General features: G+C 41.0%; 2 protein-coding genes across 4 annotated transcripts in view; one reads left to right on the forward strand and one right to left on the reverse strand.

The window, feature by feature from the left end:
• Positions 1 to 355: 355 nt before the first annotated feature.
• On the forward strand, positions 356 to 2,104 carry ndufa5 (NADH:ubiquinone oxidoreductase subunit A5). Its single transcript, XM_026362587.1, has 5 exons — positions 356 to 407; positions 1,032 to 1,076; positions 1,187 to 1,303; positions 1,387 to 1,452; positions 1,903 to 2,104. The coding sequence occupies exons 1-5, from the start codon at positions 387 to 389 to the stop codon at positions 2,002 to 2,004; spliced, it is 351 nt and encodes a 116-aa protein (XP_026218372.1). The 5' UTR covers positions 356 to 386; the 3' UTR covers positions 2,005 to 2,104.
• cog5 (component of oligomeric golgi complex 5) overlaps positions 2,096 to 24,890 on the reverse strand; it is a 43,295-nt gene continuing 20,500 nt past the window's right edge. Inside the window, exons 1-17 of one of the 3 annotated variants that reach the window (XM_026362584.1) lie at positions 19,486 to 19,914; positions 17,652 to 17,782; positions 13,641 to 13,800; positions 12,626 to 12,738; positions 12,416 to 12,493; positions 9,964 to 10,045; positions 7,913 to 8,120; positions 6,823 to 6,984; positions 5,954 to 6,053; positions 5,711 to 5,821; positions 4,990 to 5,052; positions 4,204 to 4,307; positions 3,828 to 4,065; positions 3,664 to 3,740; positions 3,275 to 3,401; positions 3,119 to 3,198; positions 2,096 to 2,529 (exon numbers count right to left, since the gene is read on the reverse strand). In XM_026362584.1, coding sequence (XP_026218369.1) covers positions 2,403 to 2,529; positions 3,119 to 3,198; positions 3,275 to 3,401; positions 3,664 to 3,740; positions 3,828 to 4,065; positions 4,204 to 4,307; positions 4,990 to 5,052; positions 5,711 to 5,821; positions 5,954 to 6,053; positions 6,823 to 6,984; positions 7,913 to 8,120; positions 9,964 to 10,045; positions 12,416 to 12,493; positions 12,626 to 12,738; positions 13,641 to 13,800; positions 17,652 to 17,782; positions 19,486 to 19,492 — 1,968 coding nt within the window. In that variant the 5' untranslated portion in view covers positions 19,493 to 19,914 and the 3' untranslated portion in view covers positions 2,096 to 2,402. Of the gene's footprint in view, positions 2,530 to 3,118; positions 3,199 to 3,274; positions 3,402 to 3,663; positions 3,741 to 3,827; positions 4,066 to 4,203; positions 4,308 to 4,989; positions 5,053 to 5,710; positions 5,822 to 5,953; positions 6,054 to 6,822; positions 6,985 to 7,912; positions 8,121 to 9,963; positions 10,046 to 12,415; positions 12,494 to 12,625; positions 12,739 to 13,640; positions 13,801 to 17,651; positions 17,783 to 19,458; positions 19,915 to 24,890 lie in introns of those variants that run through there. The other 2 variants (XM_026362583.1, XM_026362582.1) reach the window with 2 other exon arrangements.

A 24,890-nucleotide genomic window follows, 5' to 3' on the forward strand; every position in this document is an offset into this window, starting at 1 on the left:
AAGTTATGTGTGATATAAGTCACACACACACACTCTTAATATATAAGTCACACACACACACTCTTAATATATAAGTCACAGTTGGAGGATTGTTAGACATGTTTCTGTCAGTGTGTAAACTGAGAATGATTGTAAGAACCAGCACTGACCAGCAGGAGGAGCCACGCTCAGAGAAATGCGATGGAACATAAAAGAAAACCGTCCTGTTTAATTTTTGTTGTTGAAACCTAAGCCTAAGCTTCAAAAATGTCAATATTTAAGTGTTTTTGTTAAATATTATTTAGTATTAAAAAAATAAATACTAGTTTTGTAATTGTGGCGTCAAGCTTCACGTCATATTTAGTGGCCGGAAATTGCAGACCGGAGGTTGTCGGCCTCGGAGTAGGATGGCTGGGCTGCTGAAAAAGGTACGAATAGAGGTCATGTTTTTACTTTACTGATAGAAATAAAGAATTCAGTGCCGAGGAAGTTCATATTTTTTGCACTAGATTGTATTACCATTTCTACGACGTATTGACGAGGTTGCGCAGGCCGCCGTGCGCACTTTGAGAGACGCTGCAGTGTTCTAGCTAGCTATTAGCTGTTTTGTTAATGTAGCGCTTGAAAGGCTCCCATAAAAGTTAGCTTGGTGTGCGGTGAAGGTGTTTTAGTGCCGGAACGCGTTCATGTTATAGTCATTCATCCGTGTGGCTGGAGCAGTAACGTTAGCTAAGTGCGAAACGGCGTTGAAAATAATCGTGAAAACGTTTGTTTGTTAGAATATTTGCTGATATTCTTTAGTTCTGATGGCAGAGCTGCCCTGCAGCTGACCTGACTCACCGGGGGCTACTTGGGGTTCAGTATTTTGTCCTACGACCACTGATCCCATGATTATATGTCATCAGTATGTAGCATTCTGTATAGTACTTTAAGTTCTGTTGCAGCTTGTGTGTTCAGACACATTCACAAGGTTTTCAGAATGAAATGTGATTAAGACAGGACGTGAAAGGTGACACAGACTTAACAGTGTCATTCCTGCTGTCCTCTTCCAGACGACCGGCCTGGTTGGCCTGGCTGTGTCCCAAAATCCACATGAGGTGAGTAGCATCTAACATGTAGTTATTAAAAGCCCACGATATGTAACATGGTGGTGGAGTCAGTAGCCGCTATATATTTCACCAACTTTCTTCCCTCTACATCCCCTCAGCGCCTCAGGGTTCTGTACTCTAAGATCCTGGCGTCTGTGCAGACCATGCCGCAGGACGCCGCCTACAGGAAGTACACGGAGCAGCTGGTCAACCAGAGGCTGGACTTTGTGAAAACGGTCAGTAACGGTGTGCGAGGACGTGTAGGGTGAACTGAAGTGCGGAGGATGATGATGTGATGGAAGCGTGTCTGTCTTCACAGGAGCCCGATGTGGAAAAGCTGGAGAAGAAAATTAACTCGGGTCAGATTGAAGAAGTCATTTTCCAGGTAGGTCACGGTTTCAGTGTCCACATCCTGTGGGACTGCATTTTATTTCACATAGTCTGCTGATGCAGAATGACAACTGGACACATTTAACTGGTAGCAGAGTGTTTGCTCCATTTTATTATGTACTATATCAGCAAGAGTTAGATCAGCTGCATGTGCTGTGTTAAATAGAGAGTTAGTGTTTAGTGTGAGGACTTCAGAGAAGAAAGCACTCGAATGCGACACTCATCCCTTCACAAACTGTGCTTATATGTTGGACACACGTGATGCATGTTGGTTTATTTTGGAGCTGTGAACAGAACATCCTGAACCCCGTCTTGGATTTCCTCTAATGTCCAACTGCTTATTCAAAACCGTAAATCTGACTTGACTAAGTTTGAAATGATGAAGCTGGAGTTTCTCAACGTGTTAGTTGATGCTCTGTGTGTGTGTGTGTGTGTGTGTACACAGGCGGAATGTGAGCTGAGTCTCTCCAGGAAGATGTCCGAGTGGAAACCGTGGGAGCCGCTGATTGAGGAGCCGCCTCCGAACCAGTGGAAATGGCCCATCTGAATCCACCTGTGTGTGTTTGTGTGTATATATGTGATCTATACCTCTGCTTCTAATGAAGTATTGTACAAATAAAAGTTGTGCAAATATTTCCCCATTTTAATTTCCACTTGTTTATTTATCTACACACTCTTTGTAGAGAAATAATAATAATAATAATCTGTGTACTTCATTACAGTCCAATATTTGAACATGAGCAAGTTTATTATGATATTCAGCTTTGAAATGTTAGTATTAAAGTAAAAAAGAACTCCAGAATCCCCCAGTTTCCCATGTACCTTCACAACAAGTCAGACTATTAATAACAAGTGAAAAGCAGCTAATCTGTAATCCTGACCAGAGGAGGGCTGCTGTAGTGTGCACAAAGCGAAACCTTCTCCCAAAATGCGGCCGTGTCGTCTTCAGGCTCTGACCTCATGAGAACCACTGGTGGCTTTCTGTAACAGCTGAAGCATGATGGGATAGATGGGGGCAAACTCCTTCCCCTGCCGGGCCCTCACCGACTGCACGTAGGCCTCCAGAGCGCCCCTGAGAGGAGAGACACTGTTAACGCCACCTAATCAGAGAAGCCGCCACTACTCTTACAGTGTTTAAGAACTTCATCTTAATAAATCAAGTTTGCTTGGAAATAAAAAGTTCAATCTTTCAGCACTGAACAGACATTTAGATGTATAAGAAAGACGTAGAAAACACAGAAAAAGGATTTTCAGATACACAACACAGAGTTCACCACTAGAGGCTGATCATTCACCATGTTTAACTTCAGTGCACGTCATTCAGAACGCTCGCACTTCCACGTCAGGCAGTGTAATGAACGCAGCACGCCAGCAGAGCAGCGGCAGCTGCATTTGTTTCTAGGCGTGATGCCTTCAGGCACACTGTCAAGTGTAGGTCACCTGCACTTTCTCAGCGCTGGATGCCAAACGTGCAGTTGCTGCTGAGGGAGTTTGTTGGAAACAGACTTGCCGTACTACCCGTTTTGTTTGTTCATCTCTATTCCACTGATTGACAGGCACAAAGCTTTGCAGCCAGAGAAGGAGAAGACGGATGCCAATTCACATATATTCAAAGGATGCAGCACAATAAGTTAGACCTAAGATAACTGCAAATGATTTACCTGATGAGCGTTAGCCTGTCTCTCTCTGAAGGATGATCATCTAGCCACTGGGAGTAACGAGCGATGGACCACTCGGATCTCTGTGTGGAAGGAAGCTCCTTTAGTTGATACAGTAAAAGTTCAGAAAAGTTGTTGTGTGTGTGTGAATTTACACACCTGGTGAGGTGACTTGAGCTCAGACGGGGCTCTGGTGAAGAGAAAGTGCAGCAGGGTGCTGTAGGGGATCAAGTCTCCCACAGCTGGGCTGCTGGCTATCAGCTCGCTGGTCTGGAACAGCAGCGGCCTGCAACACAAACACAGAGTGAACTGAGCCCCCTTACTTGCTCTCATCCGCGTGCAACTATTTCATCCAAGTCAGCGTCTGAGCCAAACATAATAAAAAGTCAGATGTCAGGTCACCGTGACCTTGGATCACCAAAGTCTAATCAGTTCTGAAGATTCCATCCAGACCTCCAGAGTGTGTGTACAGAACTGCTGGTGAAAACTGCTCCTCGTTGCTGAATTACGATCCAGTGCTGGTTCTTATGATGTGTGAGCATACACACCTGAAGGAGCGCAGCATTCTGTACGGTTTCCCCAAATCAGACACTCTCCTGCACAGAGGAGCTACGGCCATCTCCATCTGAAACACACACACACACACACACAGGTCAGAAGAGACAGACTTGACTCCGCCTGGAGAGCAGCGGTGTGAAAACACCACTCTCACCTGTGCGAAGTCGGCGGCCAGTCTCATCTTGCCGCCTTCTCCCAGTGGGCGCAGCAGGCTGGCGTGACGAATGAACAGCTTGATTGCTCTCTGAGCGATGGACTCCGTGCTCTCGTAGATGAAGTCGGCACACTGGAAGTGTCGGAAGTAGTCGGCCATCACTCTGGAGATGAAGCCCTGCAGTTCCTTCATGTAGAGGGAGCACGGGACGTCAGGTTTGTCGGGGCTGGACAATGGGCTGCAACACACACACACACACACACACACACACATTACATTGACATTTTTTTTTCCCAGTACTTTTTCTTAAGTGTATGCAGTAGTATTGTGATCTGCGTACGTCTCCGGAATCTCCGAAAGGTGTCATCTGACTTACCCTGAGAAGTCCTCCTGGTGCAGTGTGATGAGGATCGCCTCTATGGAGTCCCCGACTGACTGCAGGAGAGGCTGCACTGCGCTGCTCATCAAGGCCTGCGCCCCCTGAATCACACCACAGGGAAACTATTCCAATCCCCATAATGCTGTGCGCACACAAATACCCGAAACCCAGTCACTACTACTACCGCTCATTGCCAGTGTCGTTGCAGTGCCCTGTTGCCATAGCAACCTATACAGTCAGGTGAGCAGTAGGAACACACAGCATGTTTAAAGAGGTTGGATATAGGCATGTCATCAGCTGTGTGTGTGTGTGTGTGTGTGTGTGTCTGCCCCTGCTGTAGCCGGCAATAATGCTAAGTTTGGAGAAAGCTAGCCTAAAAGATTCCTCTTATGTGAACTAGGTTGAATCTAATGATGAAACGCGTGTCTATGTAATGGCACACACGTTTAAAGAGGTGGTTTCACACACTTAAAAAAACGACTCCAGTGAGGATTTAGTAAACTGTGCAGGACCCAGTTTTTTTAATTTGACAAAAGCGTGCGAGTCTCGGGCCTTTTGTAAACTGACGAGAAGCCTCATTAAATAAAATACCCGAGAGGGTGCTGTTCCCTGTGATTATTTTCTATTAGTATGAACACTATCAGCACAGGGGAAGGTGATTTCCTACCAATGCACATGTGCAGAGGAGTTGTGCTACAAAGTAGGAGACAAAGCACGATAAACAACAACAAAAAAAAAAAAAAAAGAGAGAGAATGAGAAAATAAAAACACTTTTTCCGATACCTCCAAGGAAGACGACAGAGCCTCTGCAGCAGCCGGCGGACTTCCTTCCAATCCTGAAATGATCTGAAAGTACAAAACGTGAGAAGTAAGTAAGAAGGATAATGCGGTTTCAAGAATTATCAAGAATTAGTGTTTGTTTTCTCAGCTCACCCTCACTGTCCCACAACCTGTCTTCGTCTCATCAGGCCTCCCTCCCTCTCTCTCTCTCTCTCTCTCCCTCCCTCCTGCCTGCCTGGAATAAATTCCCACTTTGTTTTCACACGGTAAAAATTTAAAGCCTCGAGGTTAAATATTTAATGCTGGAGTAATCTGTTCCTTACGCTATTAATCAGCTGGGCTGCTGTGCCAGGACACACCATGCATGTTTAATGGAGCGGGCCGCGGGAACACACTGCACCCTGGCCGCGGCTCCTTTAATCCCCCTGTAATTTCCTACGCTTCCACTCACGTGTGCGTCTGTGTGATTTCTTCCATACATTAAAAAAAATAAAATAAAATAAATTGCGCACACTTAGTGTGACGTGCGTGTGTTCTCGTGTTTGCCCTGTTGCAGATGCTCATGTCACACCTGTGCACGATGAGGAGGAAGAAGAATGGCCCAATGGCTTAACACTGAAAAAGCCACATTTAAATGACAACACACAAAGAATACTGGTAATGAACTGAAACTAGAAACTAGGTTGATAAACTACTGTTCTATCAGTTGAGCACATCATTCTACCTTGGCGACAGCCTGCTGCAGACGGTAGAGGGAGTTGACCACAGCAATGTTCCTCCTCTGGCCCTCTGTTAATGGACCAATCACCTGGCTGGCATCGCCCTGAGTACACAACTGCAGACAGAGGATAGCATGATTTAAAAAAAAAGAAAAAGAGATGCATAGGGAAGACAGCATGTGATATTTGCTAATTGCTGAAAAAATTATAATTATTTTTTTTAGGTATTTAATGATGACAAATCCCACCAGCTGTTCAGACTTGACACAGAAGAGTTGCACGGTCTTGGCAGCATTCTTGGCCACAGCCAGGGAGAGGTTCGGATCTACCGATGCTACATTCAGCTCACTGCAAAGCAAACGTACATTCATTAAGACTGATTGTCCAGTTAAACAATAAAACCTGGCAGAGCGTTGTAGTCTTCTTCTTTTTTTTTTTATTAAATATAAATGCCAAACACGCATGATTCTGTAGTTTGGGGATAGAGCAACACATTTATCCATATGAGCTGGTTGAGACGTGGAACAATAAGCGTTTTCCTGGGGTTTGCCATTTTGCTAATGAGCAGTGAAAAGCGATTCTATTTTTGTGTGAAGGAAGGTGTTTTTAAAAAAAAAAAAAAAAAAAAACTCAGATATTTCTGACATTTTAACTAAGTGAACTTTAACACCGCCAGTGAGGAGAAACAAAAGCTGTAGCGGCTGTCATAGTTTCATTGGCTAAATTGGCTTTAAGAGAGCAAAATCCCTATTAGGACAGTGTACACATCACTACTAAAACAAACCCCCAGGACAGCCAGACATCGACTGTTTCATTCTCACGCTTTAAAACACTAAAGCTTGACTATGTTCATCCAATTAAGCGGTCCTTAATCCACTTGTTACCACGAGCCTGGTTCTGCTGGAGGTTTCTTTCGTTACCAAAGGGAGTTTTTCCTCGCCACCGTTGCCAAGTGCTGTTCAAATGGGGTTGTTGGGTTATATTATGTAAGGTCTTACACCTTACACAATAAAGTGCCTTGAAATGACTTTTATTGTGATCGCGCTATATAAATAAAACTGAATTGAACTGAATTCAATAATACACCTGCAGCTGTAAGGCTGCGCCCCATACGTGCCTGCTGATGGTCTTGATGATGCTGTCCAGCTCGTCGCTTGAAGGCGGGTTGCGGCCGCCCATGGGGAACACAAGGTTGATGGGATCAAACAGGCGAGAGAGGGACTTGGAGAGGTAGGCTGCCTCGTACGGCTGCAGAGAGTCCTTCAGAGCCTTCTCCGGACTGCACACACGAACACAAACGGAGACGGCAAATAAAAAAAAACCGCACATAATTGATCGCTGACGAGAAACGTTTGAGAAACCATTAGTAGTAACACGGACACAAGGAACACTCTGACTCATTCGATGTTCTCTTCACTCTGTCACAACATCAACAAGATCAGAAAACAGCATCGCTTTACCAAAAGGTACCCTTCCACTTCTAATCTATCATGATATTATGGTATCTAATAATATCTACTTACCATCTCCTACTGACACATCCTGTAATTTCCTCTAAAATATGTGACATTTATTTATGGAGCACTTAAACGTCACATATAAACAGAACCAATTCACCGCTGTGTCTCCTTTAGTTGCTGTAATTCTGTCTGTAGGCACGATCCTAGAAGCACGTGCGTGCGTACATCCTGAATTCATGGTGGCCGAATTATTGTGACAGAGGAAAAAGAAGCATAGAGGAAGTTAAACACATCTAAAGGAAAAACTAAGTGCTGTAAACACTTTCAAGACTTTACAAGAACTCACTGCCTGAATGTTATATAACATGCAGTGTGTGCTCCTGCCTTTGCTGCATATACAACAAAGGACTTTGTTTCAGTCATATCTTCACACAGTGTCCAGCCAGCTGTTGCATCATTCCTTACAGTTGTACCTCTCTGTTCTTTATTTCACTTCAATTTTGATGTGTAAAAGGATATTTACTGAGCACCGCTGCATACTAATTATTATATCTCAAATCCGTCCAAACGTGCTTGTGAGTTGATCCCTTGTAACCCAAAGTGAAGTGTTAATCTGTACGAACAAAACACAATTATGCTCAAAAATAAACCTTTCCACACTGGTTCACACCAAACAGAATAACCCACAGGTGTGATCACACCCTGAAGTGGTGCCGATTGTGTTTCTGTCTATGTGCGGGGACTCACTTGTAGTCCTGTTTGCCATGCATGAAGAGGTCCTGGGTCTCCGTTTCGGTAGCACCGATGTCCAGAGGTACATCCATCGCGCCGCCGCCGCTGGTCAGTGCACCCTGTAGGCTGGCGCTGTACTGCTGCAGTCGGCGCCACAGCTCATTGTACAGTCGCAGCAGTTTAGGGTACTCTCCTTCAAAAGCCTGCTTCAGGAAAGACGAGGCTAGGGAGAAAACGCAGGACATCATTGATCATTTACTTGCTCAATGCCTTCCATAACTACTTCATAAAAGCCCATGTCGTGTGTTTTCAGCTTATTCTGCTGCATCAAAGGGGCCAAAACATAACTAAGAGCATTTTTTTATCACATTTCTACACTTGAAATGTGTGTTTGAGAAAGTGTGTATTCCATTTATGCTGCTGGTGGACTTCCCCTTCATTCCCTTTCCACTTGTTAAACTGAAAATGAGAAGCATTTATGAATATTTTAAATCTCTAACTAGCAGTCAGAAAGTGCGTAGTGCTCACTATCAAACTACAACACTAACTCTGGTTGTATAGCTAGAGGTGGGATCATGCCATTTTATTCATCTCTTTATTATCCCTTACTGTTTTTTTTTTTTCATTTTCGGACTTCTGCGCTCAGATATGCTAATATGACAGACCGAGAGATAGGTCTGCCTTGAGCCATGATGACTTTGTGTGCTGACTCACCAGTGTGACCAGTACAGAAAGGTGACACTAAGGAGGGGAGGCAGATGGCTGAACATAGGTGAGAAGTGGACAGAACATTTCATCTCAGAGAACTTTACAGTAGAAAGTTGGATATATAGGAATGTGAGAAGGAGAAAAAGGAGGAAGATGGGTTTAACTCATTCATGGAAACAGTAGGGTAGCATACAGAGCTTGTATAATCATGCTTCTATATTACTTACACATTAACAAACCACATCCCTCAGGCTCATAAATACTGTTCCAGAATATTTTCACTACACATCTTGCCTGTAGGAGCTCAATAAGGTGCAACCCTAAAGCCATGCATGTTAGCGAGCAGCCAAATGTGCCTCTCATGTTCTCACTCTTACTTCCTGCACTCAGACAATTCTCTACTGGAACACATCCATATGATCTGTGAGTGTGTGTGTATGTGTGTGTGTGTGTGTGAGAGAGAGAGACAGCAAGAGACAGAGATTATTGTTGGAATTCATTCTGCTTTCCTGTGAGGCCACCACTTTCATCAAATCCAGTTCTTCCCCCCCACTAGCAAATGCATTTCATTTGTTGCTTTGTTTCTTCAGTGACTACAGAGAGATTCTAGTTTTGATGAAGAACAAGAGAGGTTTGATTTGGGAGGTAAACAATTATCACTTCCCATTTAGAAGCGGTTTGAAATTTCAAAAGACATTTAGCTTCAAAATAACACATTTCTGATGGCACAACGCTGACTGAGGATCTGACTGCCTCTAGCAGAGAAAGGCAGGGCGTTAGTGGGTGGTTCGTTTCTTTTGCCAGACATTGAAGTGACCACAAAACGGTGATTTCATCTACAGCGCAGCAGTTTCAGTTTCAGGTGTTCTTGTTCACTTCACTTCCCCCCCTGTGGCTATTCAGGAACATTTTTCTGAAGATATCAGGAACATTTATTTTAAACTGAAATATCTTGTTGAAGAACATTGCACAACCCCAACCTTGTAAAAGGCTCTGGCCCTGGGGTCAAGTGTTGTTGCAGTTGCAAACAGTGACTTAATACAAACTAAGGTTGCACCACAGCCCAACACTGATTCAGATTGAGGCTGCTAAGTGCTCTGTATGCTCCATGAACAACAGGTTGTTTATTACTCGCAGCCTCACCAGTTTCCTGCTGTTAACCGAGATCTTGTTAGAGACTGATGATTACAGCTCATTAAATGAAGCCTCCCACTAGTTGTTTCTGGTGCTGGAGGTGCAGCAGCCATCTACTGCTTTGAATAAGCAGCTTTGATCTTTTCATTTTTGGCGTCCTTTTAAAACTGGTATTTGTGATGCATAACAAGGAGAAGTAAAAAAAAAAAAAAAACTAATCTTACCTTCTGTTGCTTTGTGAAACTCCTCACTAAGTGTGTTGGTCACATCAGTCCAGAAGGTGTAGAGGATATCCGGCTGACCATCCTGCCACCAGGTAGACAAAGGAAATATAGACCATGACGTCCTTGTAGGCACTGTGAGAGGCATGAGGCCATACTACACAAAAGTGAGTAGTTGGGCCAAGACCATGCAGTGAAAAACAGCATAATTCCCTTCTGTCTAAAGGGCGCAAAGAGCTTCAACAAAGTTCTGACATCTGTGTGTGAAAGTAAGTGTGAAACAAGACGAGTGCAGCCTGTTAACGCGGCCAGTATTTGGCTTTCCTTTTGAAAAGATGTGTTCAGCTATCACATATGGCAAGAATATTATGTAGATGGGGCAGGTTTAGGTAAAAAAAAAATAGAAAAGCAGTGCAGAACAATGGTTTATTTTATTATGGAAGATCTCAATTATGAATAGAACATTTATCAGTGTCTAATTTAGGATTTCTACAGATGAGAGACCTGAAACTAAATCACATGCAGCATTTCGCCTTTTAGGGATTTATCAAATCAGAGATGTAAGCAGCAGCCTGATCACACCAAGATCTAGACCCAGCAGCGGCATCAGAAAATCAATTGTAAAACTGACAGGGGAGCCACGGCCTGGCAGCAGGGTCTGGAGTAATACAGTCTTATCTCTTGGAGTGTGTTACTAGCCTGGCAGTAGCAGTTTGCATTTGCAGTAGCGTGGCATTATTTTCTGTTTGAGAACTGAATAAAGCGAGTTACAAAAGCTGAATGTGGAGGAATTAACTCAAGCATGGCTGATCTTCTGCAGGTCCGTGCATCATATCTAACTAGTGATGCTTACACTGTCTTTTTGAGCAGAAGAGGCTGTTTTTCCTCTGCCCACAGAATGAGTAAGTGAGTTAATTGCTACAACATGAAAGAGTCATGATTGAGGGGAGGAGTAAACAAGGGATCCCAAATCCCAGTTAGAAAAAGCGAGCATACTAACTGGTGTAACTGTACATAAAAAAAAAGCCCTAGGGATAGGTGTTCTTTCTAAATTTGCACTTTTACTCTCCACTACACTGCCAAAGACACTACAGAAAATATGATCATCTTTTTTTTCTGTGGACATGCAACACTCTCATCCATGACGGTGAAGTATGATAGTGCAGCTGCACTGCTTAGGAGCATTGCATTTAGACATGTCATTAGGTCTCCAACTCGCACCTCCATCTCTGGGTAATTGGTGAGAGCTTTGTTTCCATAGTAACAGTCTCCTGCTCTGATTTGTACAACTAGGTTTCTGTGAAGGTAAGTTAGTGAGACACTGGCAAAGATGTGTTAATGACTGCCATGATTACTATTGAAACCGAGACTATTTGAGTGAGCAGTTCCAAGGGGCTGGTAGATATTGGTGCTGTTTACTACTTTCTTTTTTACCTTCTTTCTTTATTAGTGTAGCACTTAACAGTTATCAATATTTCAAAACCAGTTTCACATTGGACAGTATTTTAATCCTTTGTTTTAATAATCAAATGTTTGACTAGTTGCATTAGGTGTGCTTGAGAAAGACAAATACCTGAATTGGCTAGGGGCTTGTTGAGTGTTGTGTTTGACTGCATGGTACAAATATGGTCAAAATAATTGGATGCAAAAAGATGGTAAAGGCATATTTTTGCAGAGGCAGGTGCTGAAAAAAAGTGTCTCTGAATTTTCATTGAGTCTACAGCTGTATAATATAATAGGATTGAAATCATAGGATATTATTGTCTTGACCCACCCCTGGCAAAAGACAGCAGGCTTGCTCAGATCAGAAAACGTATAAGTTGTAAAATAAGGTGGAGACACGCCAAGACTAGTTGACTAGTTAGGACGACCGAAGACTGGAGAGCTCACATGTGAAGACTCTTTCTCTACAGATTTCTAGGCTGACTGTGGAAGCACACACCTGGCGACTGAGTGAAGCAACACCCTTAACAACTGGTCAGTAATAAACTGGATGTTCTGGCAGTAGACAGTATTTAAAATCCCTGAATAATGAAAACTCTTGCATGTTTTTGACTTGTAGCCCACAGAAAATCCTTTGAAGAAGGTGGCTGCAGCACACAAACCCAAGAATATTAGTGTATTAATATAATATTATATAATAATATGAGATTGAACTATATAATATTATCATTTTAAAAAGTATTTACAGCTTCAGTTGTACAGACGTTTATGTGTCTCTCTTTACAAAGTATTAAATATGAATTGAAAATAACCTTCTTGATCTCTATTTAAAAGTGTCAGAGAGCTGGGTAAATTACTGACTGTGTAAAGCTAGCAACTTCCTCAGGGTCCCAGACCTGTGTAAATTATACTGATGGGCTGTTGGAGGAAAGAGAGAAATCCTCGTTTTTAACTGCTTGGCTAAACTGTCTCCTTGTCCCCAATTTCTGATTGGTATTAAACCAAAACCCACCTTAATGATCTCATCAATGAAGCACACATGAGTGACCGGGTCTCTCTTCTTCATCAGGACCTTCTGCAGATGCTGCACCTGTGAAAATGCAGCAAAGATAAAGTTCACACCCAACTGATCCCTTTCCCTCTCTGCCTTGCTTTTTGTTTCCAATGTGTGATTTAACACTGTGGATGTACAGTACATCTGTGGTCTGAGGTACGTAGCTACCTGAGTGCATGCGGCGCATATCTGGTCCATGAGTTTTTCCAAGTTGGTCCACAGGGCAGCACGGAAAGCAGCCGTGTTCCCTGGTGTTGGCAGCACTGCTCTGCCTGGAGCTCCTGAGGAGGAATACACTGTGATTAAATGGATTCGTTTTGGTACAATTTTTGGGAAACCACTACTGTGCTAAAATGATTTCCCGAGAGCATTTATTGTACGATTCTATATACTAACCCTAACCAGGAGCACAGAAAAAAAACGGAGATTTGCTCTAGACAATAATACATGTTTTCACACACACACAAAACATGATTCAGTTTGTCTGTGGTACTGTATAGGTCTCCACTGTTGTCCAAAAACTACTGTAAACAGATCACCAAGTTTTACACCAGCTGTTTTTGTCTTTTACAAAAACTACTAGCACCAACAGCTCCAGAGATTAATAATTTAAAAGAGAATATATATAAAGCAGCAGGTCATTACTGAAACAAGAGGAACTAGTGTACGTGTTGTGGAATGTGTGTGTGTCTGTGTGTTCATGGTAATGGAGGAACCCAGTGCAACAGTGTGAGCACAGGAAGCTTGTTGTTTTTGGACAACAATGGAGCTCTATGGCACAGAGGAAAATAATTTAAGGTTGTGGATACCACCACATTTATCCTTTAAGATTTTCATCTTTATAAAGATGTAATTTATGAATGCTAAAAATGCTTCTCCGACGCAAGTGGAAGAAGCCTTGACATAATCAGGGCTAGTTATCTGAAAATACTGTGTGCATTAATTAGACAGATGATGTCGCAGCTACATGAGAGCCATGAAAATAACACATGCCCCTCAGCCAGATTTGACTATTCTCTGTGGCCATGGTATAATAATCTATTTTGGATCAAGCCAACTGATGAACTAGGTCAAATTATAGAATTCCATTGTCCTCCATCTTTTGGAAATGAGGACAATGTATCCAGTGTGTGTGTGTTTAAGTCATATAGAGACACATAACAATACTATCCTTGGGTCGCACCTCTGGGGTTCGTTGGCTGTGTCAGGCCCTTAATGTCCAGAGCACTGGTGATGTTATCCTGTATGGTGGTGCGATAACCCCCCACCACACTGCTGATGGTCTCTGTTAAACTGCCCAGGTTGTAAAAGACCTGCAGGGCTGTGCCAACCTGGGTCGGATTCTGACAGACAGAAGGACAGACGGACAGAGAGAAGTAGAGTTGGCAGTCATCCATGGCACAGTTTTTAACTAAATGAAATCAACTTAATGGGTCTGGTAGTTTCACAAACAAAACACTCAGTTTGCCAGCGAGTACAGAGGTGACAGCAGCAGCTAAAAATACACCTTACATTGATTAAATGAGAGTGAGCTGTGAATATGTAGCAGGGCAAAGTCAAGGAAAGAAGACTGAGGAGAGAGGAAAGAAGAAGAGGACAAAGACAAAGAAGGAGGAGAGTTTTTTTTTTTTTTTTTTTTTTTTTTTTAAAGAGCAATGAAAGATGAGCGCTAACAATATATTACATGTTCAAGAAAAATGGTGGCTGGATCATGTTTCCAACTCTGTTCCATCACCTTTCCTTTTTGTTATATGATATAATCACTACAAATGATGAATCTAAATAGAGTAAAATCATATATATATATATATATTGTTTTTTTGCCAGGTAAGTAAGAAATCACGTAAACTGATAATCCACAGATTCAAGATTTTATTGCATTTTAGAAAAGGTCTCAACTTTAATGTAAAGTAATGTAGTCGTTTCATGCTCAGAAATTTGAATGCTGCCTATTTTTTATATTATTGGCGTAATCATGGAAACAATTGAGAGATTAATATATATATATATATAATTGTTAGTTGGAGCCTTATTGTTGTTCCACACAATGAAACAGTAGAAATAGTGGGAATTGCAAGGCGGTCTTCTTTCTGTCACAACTCAGTGGATTATTGGGAGATTGATGTTTCTCTCTATTGTATTCTAGCTAATCACAGGTGTGGACATTTTGGAAATAAATTATTTCTTGTCCTGACTTTGACAAATGACATGATAACACTATGTCTTAGTGAACAAGAGCTGTTCATTTAAAAGGAGAGGAGAGAAGAGGAGGAGTTTTTTTTTTTTTATTCTACGTGGGTCAGTTGAGCTCCCACTCAACAGATGGGCTACAGGGTCTCTGCTGGCATAATCAGAGCGTTGACGTGAAACTAGCTCCCACACAGCCAAGGCAGCATGTCCAACTGCTTACATAACATTAACAATAAACAACTCCACCAAGGGCTAATATAAGGATCTGTCTCTGCGTGTGTATACAGTACCTATGTGTGTGTATGTGTGTCTCTGGAGTCCGCACACATAGCACAGTGACAGACGTTGTTAGTAAAGGCTACTCTAGTAGTAGTCGGAATAAAAATACTTCTGCTGAGGGTGGATACACAGGGGAGAGAGGAGTGTGTATGTGTGTGTGTGTGTGTGTGTGTGTGAGGGAGAAAGAAAGAGAGCATATCTGTCTAATTTTGGAAAAACAGCTTATCGTCTAGACGTAGGAGTAAAAACCAGTCACTATAATAGGAGAGGACTGCAGAGTCACAGTATCCTGCGACTCCACACAGCTTCACACACACGCACACACACCTGCTTTGTGCCTCTGTTCCTGTGCATGGACAAAAACATCAAATTAACCAGCTTGTGCTTTTTCCTTTTTTTTTCTGTTTCATTCATTGTTAAGCTCCTATGAATTAACTTAACACTTCCTGGCAATATGTTTCACATTAAAAGCCCTCATGAGGACACATGATAACTAATGAGAAACAATTTGCTGTCGTGAACTATTTATATTAATGTCACAAAGCATATTCTTTATTCTATATGCAATAAAGAAATGCAGCTGAGGTAAGTGTCTGAAGTGGAAAAGCATGGCAGAAACACATTGTGTTTCTATTTCCATCTGAGTGATTTTTTGCTTAACCCTGATTCAGTCCATCACTACAACTTTACAGACTGCTTCCATTTCTGTCTTCTCTCCTCAGGGACTTATGTTGTACTCCCAGAGAGGAAACATGCTCTCTTTGTGAAAGTGATGGCAGTTTATAGCCTTTGGAGCTCTTTCTTTCCTTTTATTTCTTTTCCTTTTTTTTTTTAACAAATACTGCACTCACATGTTTCATGAAAAAGAAACACGTCACCTAGAGCAGTGATGCAGCTCACTGGTGTGTATTTAATAGATTTATGAGCACAGCGATTCACAGATGTTACAAGCGAAGGGAAGTGATTTATTTTTGTTTGTTGTGGGATTTGTAGACAATAACAAAAATCAAGAAAATCATCAGCCTTATTCTTTAAAACTGGCAAAGTGGATTCAAGTTAATTAGCAGGACTGGAAGAGAATGTTAGTATATTTTGATAATGACCATATTTATCACATATTCTCCACTAGAAGATAGATGGAGGATGTGTTTCAGGCATGAACACAAAAGGAAATTGATTTTATTTATTGTGTCAATATCAAAACATCTAAGTTACATTTTAAAACTGCTTGACAGAATGATGGAGGTGCGATTTGAAAACATGGCACGTCCCATGAACCAGAAGGTTGTGACATGTGATCACGAAAGAGACAATCAAGATTTCATCATCTCCGTCCTGCAGGCTTGCAGCGGAAACCAAAGTGGAACACAACTGCACAACAAGCATGAAAACCAAACACGACTACTCTTCTGGATGCTGGCTTCGTGAGGACCAGCTAAAATGTCCTCACTTTGTAGAAATGTCCTCAGTCCAATGGTTAAAAATGAATTGTGGTCCTCACAATAATAGCAACACACACATACAGATACACACATACACACACACTTTCTTTAATGGGACACTGTCCCCCCTGAGAACAAGGTTTTCTGGGGCAGATGAAGGTTAGCAGAGCTCACATGTGCCCGTCTCTCGCATGTATTTTACAGAGCTCGACATATGCAACATGCTTATCTCTCTTTTAACTCTCTCAAACATTTTGTTTGTGTTAAAACAAATATAAAAAAAGAGGAGAAATATGAAATATGGATAAGGATGTGTATGATGTCAAGAGATATTCACCAAATTGTGCAGAGCGAAAATTCAACTAAACCCACAACAAACAACTGTGGGGCTGTAGGCCTGCTTTAATGTCTGTGACCTATTTAATCCCTTAAAAACGTCATTAAGCAATATTAAGACACATGGAACAGAGAAGGCAGTGGTGCATTGATAGGGCTGCTGATGAGATTTGCTTGACTGGCGCATTTACAATAAGCCATTTAGTCTCTAAGTAAGTAACTATAGTTAAAAGCAGTGTGTTCCTCAATTATTAATATGTTTTGGGATGTTCCAATACCCTGAAACAAAAGTCAGGAATTTATGTGCAGAGTAAATATTCAATAGCAATAAAAATGATCCAAATCTAAATATATAAGTCTGACTTTACTAGGAGGCATATTTGCAGCATCAACTACAACTAGTACTACAAGTACTTCCAGCCTCCCAACTACAAAGATAGTTGTATTAGCTTAAAGTGAACGTTCCTCACCCGGCAAATCCAAACCCAATTCCAAGTTGGGACACTGTGAAATCCTATATTTTATTCACAAAAGAACATAGAAAACATATCAAATGGAAAAAAAGATTCTAAAATGATGGCAGCAGTCTCAAAAAGATTCGGACAGAGGCAACAAAAGGCTGGAAAGTAAGTGGAACTAACAACGAAGAGGTGGAAAAATACATTTAGTAACTAATGAGGTTATTTGGCAACAGGTTATTGGATTTAAAATAAGGATCTTAGAGTAGTCAGGTAATTTCTCATACACCTTAAGTCTGAAAAGGCTATGGAGCCCTACCACTTTGCCCTAGCCCATTCTGACAAGAAGAGAATAAGGTAACATCTACCCTAAAGGGGAACATGCAAGACAGAACATTAGGTCTAAGTGGTAAGGGCAAGAGCGAGGATTGCCAAGCACACTCACAGTTAAGGACCTGGACAGGACCAAAAGCAAATATGTGTGCCTACCTGGATCTCCATGCCCTGCTCCAATAGTCTCTTGGCTTGGTTCTCCACCTCAAGTCGAGCTCTGCTGATCAGGAGTAAGTCATTCTCAATCACCTCTATGCCACTCAGATCCACTCCTTGTGACAGATAGTCTATAGCATGGGAAAGCAAACACATACAAAAAATACAGCACATTATACAATTTTTTATATCACATATATTTTCATTTCTGTTTCATATTTTGTGTAACAGTATATGGATATTAGAGCTGATTAACTTAAGACTAAATGTTTTCTTATCTGGATGTTGAGCCTATGGCAACTTGACCTTGTTAGGTCAAAATGCTTTAAATCAAAAGAGCTTTTTCAGTCAGATAACCTCACCAGAATGAATCTTCACCAACATTCTAGTCTTTAAAAGTGATTTTCTTTAATTTCCCTACAATTACCAGCTATATCCACAGTGAAACTGACATCTGTAATTAATCATCATCGGCCAATGTCTGAGCTCACGCTGGCCATTTCATAGCCCACATCTGCAGCCTACACTGGGAGTGTGCCCCTTGCATTTGCAACAAAATTATTCATGTGCACCATCACCAGTGAGTGAGATTAGCAGATTTGAAAAATACAGTTACGGTGTTTCTGCTGCAGCCTCTCCTCTCTGTGATTGCGTATCTGTAAACAAGGGTGGAGCTCAGCTTCTCCACACAGAGTGTACAGATAGGCAGGGGAGACTTGCACTTGTTACTGTATGTGCAATAAAAGCAACTAAAAACTATAAAATAGTTTAATATTCATTTAATAAGCACAAACTCTCAAAATAAAACATTTTATAGCAGCTCCCTGACTCTTGTTATAAGCGGGTTTACCGATGGACACAGTAGTAACCTCATGCATGTGCCCCATAGCATGCTCACAGCAGCATGGTAAGGTGTTCAGGGTCAGTCAGAGTGCACCCATGTTTCTCTTTTTATTTTTAAAACATTACAGTTCATAATTCAAAGTTCATTATATTTGTGTCTCATTTGTAATTATTAAATTAAGGAATCTCTTCTTATGCCAAAAGTGAAAAGAAAAACAACATCTTATTGGCATTATACAGCATATCTGGCCATCGGTCCACCTGTTCTCTAAAAAGTTATATTGAACTCAACATCATCAAATCAACAAACGCTTATTGATCAACAAATACTACGAACTGTATCTAGAATTGCTGTGAACCAATGTAGAAACATCAATCCCATCCATCACCATCACCAACTCCGAAATTACTACTGAGTTGAGTCTACACCTCTCTGTACATGCAATGCAGTTGAAGCATTTGGACGTTCACACATTCTTTCCCACTGATGCTGTGTTGGCACTGTACTGCAGCACGTTGTGTGCAGAACGTTATGAACGTGAACACCCACCAACACCTCCGTTATTGTTTTATTTCAAATGAAAAGCTTAGAGAACAGAGCCACAGAACAGACAAGAAGGAAGCAAAATATAATGATCCAAGTGAAAAATATAACAAAATACATCCACGGCTGCTGTTAGTTCAGTAAGTGTGAAAAGACATACAAAGCCTGCTTAGCAATCAACATTTGACAAATTATAGAAAAGGTGTTACTAACGTGTCAGATGAGATAGGTGATACAGTAGCTTATGCAAGTATCTAAACCCCCTTCATCTTTATCATTGATATTAAAATGAAGAGTTTTGATTCAGACTCTTTGCTGTGGCTCAAAAGTGTAGGTGCCTCCTATTTGCTGTAGCTATGCTTGAGATGTGTCCATCTGCGGTAAGCTGAACTAATTCGAATACTTTTGAAATGTACACACCTGTGTGTGTAAGGTCCCACAACTCACAATGCATGTCAGGATAAAAGCCAAACCACTCAAGTCCAAGGAACTCGGTGAGAAGTGGAACAGTGTAACTTGGCAAAAAGGACCTTGACCTTCAGGTGACCAAGAACCCAACAGTCACTCTAATAGAGCTTCAGAGGTGTAAAGATTAAAGAAACCCTTGGAAGGATGACCATCACACAACAGCAATCCCATCAATCCTGCTGGTCTAGCAAATCGGGCTAGAGCAGTGTCTCCAACCAATTTTGCGTAGCTCGCTCAAAGGTTCAAAGAATATGTCAAAAAGTTTGACGACAAATTTCCTCAGGAAACCAGTTTAAATTCCAACTGAATTCACAGAATCCACTCCCATAACTCCTCTTGTTTTCAACAGAAGATTATTCTCCCATCAGCTGCGAATTACAGTAAGCGGGTTACAGTGCCATCGAGTGTGCTTACATTAGTTATGCTGGAACATTAGAGAATGTTAGCAGGCTATGACTAGTACGTGTGTCTTTTTTGCAATGCAGGCATGTCAGATAGTATAAAATGTTTTGTATTGTGACACCAAATGACACAACAACTTTTCATGTGACTTTCATGCTGGCAGCAAGGTATGACCAGAGAGGCTAAATGAGCTGGAAACAACACTTACACATCAGTTTACCAAACAGACAAAAAAGGCCCACCCAGCAACAGAGGCTTTGTTGAAAGTAGCCACATCCTAACTGAGCAGAAAAAGCCCTTCCCCAATGAAGGACCTAAAATGCACAACATAAATGATGTCTACAAAAAAAGAGGAGTTTCTGACCCTGCTTCAAAGTTGTTTTCTGTTGAAAAGGTGGAGCATCGGCTATGACAGGGCTTCAATCAGAATGAATTACCCACGAAAAGTGGATCCAGACTTAACTAAATTTCTGAACTGCATGATTCATCAACAGATTATGCAATGATTATTAAATTTGATGACATTGTGACACTGGGATTTCACACTGAAAGCAAGATCAGAGCAGTGCAAGTGCCACTGAGCTGACATTCCATTTTGTCCAAACCTGCATTCATTCTGCGGTGTGCCTGTCTGTGAGAAGGACAAATGGACAGCAGCTTTTTCCCCCAAACCAACGACTGCAGTTATTTACTGGACATAGATTGTATTCGTTTTGCCCCTCACAGTGACACACTGAGCCTGATCAGTCATTACGAATACCGCTGAACTGGTGAACATTTCAATGATTTCATAGAGTAGGAGTGAGACTGAATGCACCACGTGCATGTAAATTAAAGATGAAAAGAACATGAAGGAAAGTAATGTGATGTGATACGGTCGTGGACAAGTAAAATATGGACGAATTAAGGAAAGTAACTAATAAGATTGTTTTGTTTTCTATGACATGATTAGCATGTCAGTTTGCTCTCTATTTTAGCCAATTCTATTAAATCATCAACTTCATAAATAAATTCCAATATATATATCAAGGTGACAAAAAAAATTACTAAATTATTTTAAAAAAATCTAATTATTGATGAAAATTAAAAAACTCATGTTTCAGTCTCCTAACATGGTCTATGGCTTAAATAATGTAGTCTCAATCACTTTTCCAACAATCGCTCAGTCTTAAACTTCACTAACACATCTTCTTTGCGATTAAATTATCATATTTCTGAGATTTCATTTGCATCTTGTGGACAGAAAAGATGACAGCGGGACTAGTCAGCTTGACAGATTTCGCAGCAGCACTTGTTTCAAAGAAGCACATAGCACTTCTGACTGTGTGTTAAACATTTCCATTTTGCGTTTGTCTCAGCATTGTTTGTCCACCCATCTGCTTTCGAAAGCCTGGTCATGCATTAGGGGAAGAAATATTGACTGCCCATGCAACCAAACCCTGTTTTGGGTTAATATAAAATTCAAATGGATGTAACCCTGGCAATGCTGTCAATAAATCATGAGCGCCTTGAGAAAGACACCTGATGATTCTAATAGCAGTTACAGCCAAAGTGCTGCCATGATCATTTTTGCTGCAGGTCAATGTCTGCAAACAATTTCAGTATTAACCCAAAAGGTGCTCTTGAGTGTTAATAATGACATCATTTATTGATCCCTTTGGGAAAATTGTTGCTGGACAGCTGCCAGACAGTGGATGATGGTGCCACTATGAGTTTCTGTGTGTTGTTCAAGGACAACTCAACTTGGAGGATCCAGGAATTGATCCTGATTCATAGACAACTGATCCTAAGTGGCAACTTGATTTGAAGATTTTTAACTCTCAACTGTAAGGCTTCATCAGTCAGACTAACTGGCTTGGAACGAAAGCACCTCAGAAGTAGAAGAAGAAATAAAAGAAGTGCACTGCAAGTATCTGATAAGTCTTAAGCCACCTCCTCTGCTGAAAAAAGGATGGTTCCAGTTTGACAAACATGGCCTTTTTTGCTCCCTGTTCAAAGCACCAGTGTGGATAGTGCTGTTTTCAAAGGATTGACCCTTGTTTTTCAGATTTAGATTGACTGCTGAAGGGTTACTTAAGATTTTCCATCTTAAGTAGGTAGAGAGTCAAGGCAAACCTACATACTAATAAATAACAATAACGCTAAAGGAGAGGAATATCAGGTAAAAAAGGAGCCCCCATTGAAAAGTTTAGAGGTAGTAACTGTAATCCTGACTTGTCCACGAAGTATATTCATCTTAGACGAACAAAGGCAGGCAGAGAGAGAAAGGAGAAACAAAGGAGATGTGGTAGGCACATATGAAACCAGACAGTGAAATAAGTCCAACATGTGTTCTAAGGGATTGATTTTTTATTTTATTTTTTTAACAAATCCCTGATTTTTGTAAACCCCGCTGCAGTTCCAATTTTGGAATTTTGGAATTGGTCCTTAGTACTGCTGATGTTGGACAACTATCACCTCTCAAGTGGGAAAAATGACAACTGAAGTTTGTCGCTGATTTTTATCTTCATGAATAAAATGTGAATGTGAATGTGTGTGTGTGTGTGTGTGTGTATGTGTGTTTTATTATCATTATATCATCCCAACTCTGTTGATTACAGCCCAGACTTAAATGTTCCTGAGTATTAGCACCTTTCTGCCAGCCATATATGCTGAGAAATCAGAAAGAAAGTGCATGGAAATCAGCTGCTGATTACAAGAGGAGAGGCATTGAGGTGTGGGGACTGATATTAAACCATTTCAGATGTGCTATTTGTCTAGAGCTGCAGATTGTTTGCTCTTCTTCCCAAAGAGAGACGGAGAGTATTATCAGGCAGGTGGCGAGCTGAGGCAAAGAGGACCGGGGAATTGGGCAGGAGCCACATTCAATTCTAAAGCAATCCGTTCAAAGCCTCAACCCAAGTACAAAGCCTGCCAGAGACCACGATGGAACAGCTGAGCCCCTTTGTTTAGATGTGTGTTGGTGAGAGAGAGAGAGAGAGAGGAAAAGAGAGAGGTTGGTCTTTTCTGACTTTTGTCATAATGTGCTCAGAGGGCCGTCTAATATGCCATGCCATGCTTTAAGCTACACACACACATGCATGTGTGCGCCGGCGCACACACGCACACACACACACACACACACACACACACACACACACACACACACACACACAACACAGGTCATTGGATATTATGTGTTGGTTCCTAGGGGATAAGCTGTGTACTGGTACAGATGTGCCCGGTTTTCTCTGCAGGAGGAATTCATTTAGCTCATTCTTCATAGCAAAAGGAGATGGCTATTGCCAATAATCAAAGTTATTCATACGCAAAAACAAATTGCTTTACAACACTTAAATTTATCAGAGCATTGTAATGGTTGCATGGCAGGGTGTGCACCTCAACATCACATTGGTGACAAAGCTAATCAGCAGAGTAAGTTGGGGACGGGAACAGGCAGCAGGGGGGATCTGATTCCCACATACAAGAGCATATGTAACAGCCAGGAAATAATTATCATTGAGATGAGGAGGATTCTGAGGTCTTACTCCATTAGGAGTTAGCACATATTTTGGATCAGGTGACTTGTGACTTGTGAACCATATTTCTACAATGACAAGCATCAAATAAAACAAACACCCAAAATGATCTCCCCTGCACCCTAATCCACTTCACTGCTGCCCATCTGTGTGCTCATATGGTTTCAGAAATGCGCCAAATGATTTTAACTTTGTTAAAAAAAAAGTTAAGTAATATGGTTTAAATAATTTATTAAATGACTAATCGCATTGCTTTATAATGGTTGTAAGGTTTGTATTTTGAACAATTTAAGTCCTTTCAGTTGCATTTACATTTCAAGAAAATTACCTTTCCTTTTATCTATCACAAACCCTTTCTCCATCAATAAATTCAAGTGCATCAAAGGACAACTTTACACTAACAGCTGGTAAAATAATACCAATAAATCCTGGGACTCCTCCACACAGATGATCCCAACATGTCACAGTGAACAAAAAAGCGCTCTTACTACAGGTAGCAAACTATTCTCTCATTTACTCATTCTCTGCCTGAGCTCTAACCACATCTGTGTCAATAAATTTATTTATGTAACAACTGTAACACTTTCTGATTGTGGTGTGATATTCACCAGTGTTAGGAATTGCTAAATGTTAGAGCACATTGATGGATATAAGTAAATATCCAGACATATACCGTATATGCACTGTTTCAAATTCATAATAATACCTACAGATAACTTGGACACGTTCTATCTTCTAATTTCATTGGCTACACTTTTACATTTGCCATGGGCTGCAACTGTAAGGTAATACACTTGATAGATTTTAGAACTGTGCCAGAAACATTTCTCCTGCTTAAAAACAATTTAATGTTAATGGTTAAAATAACGTTGCAAGCATTAGCTTGGCTCACAAAACAACACATTCATATTTGATGTCCTTGTCCACCTTGTAATACTCAGTCATGGATAACTACCAAAACAAGTGTATGTGTGTGTCTGCTTTTTGTCAAGCAAGAACATATGCGTTTATTTTTTCCATTTCCTTCAGGCAATGAACTTTGCCTGAAGAAGGGCTGCACGATTTCATGCAAAATTCATATTATAATTATTGTGGACAATATTGCAATTGTCATATAATAAAGAGTCAACTTAATTAGTTATCAAGAATCCTATGATCATGAATCAGTTAATCCGAACACGTCATCGAATTAACTTAAACTGCTGATCTCCATGCATGTTTTGCTAAGTTAAAATTAAATCTAAATAGTCATAATTAATCTACCTTTAACTTTAACAAAAACAAAGAATAAGTAGTTTCATGGGACAAACAATAGGGATACATTGATGGTCCTTTCAACCTATTCACAGCTCATTCAATCTTTATTCTGCTGTTCCCCACACACTATCTCACCAAAAAGTGTCTAGATTTGTCGTTGGTCTCTTTTTGAGGTCGCTAAAGGCATCTAAAAAGTCACTAACTCTA

The sequence above is a fragment of the Anabas testudineus genome, chromosome 23 (assembly GCF_900324465.2).
Source record: "Anabas testudineus chromosome 23, fAnaTes1.2, whole genome shotgun sequence".
Classification (NCBI taxonomy): Eukaryota; Metazoa; Chordata; class Actinopteri; order Anabantiformes; family Anabantidae; genus Anabas; species Anabas testudineus.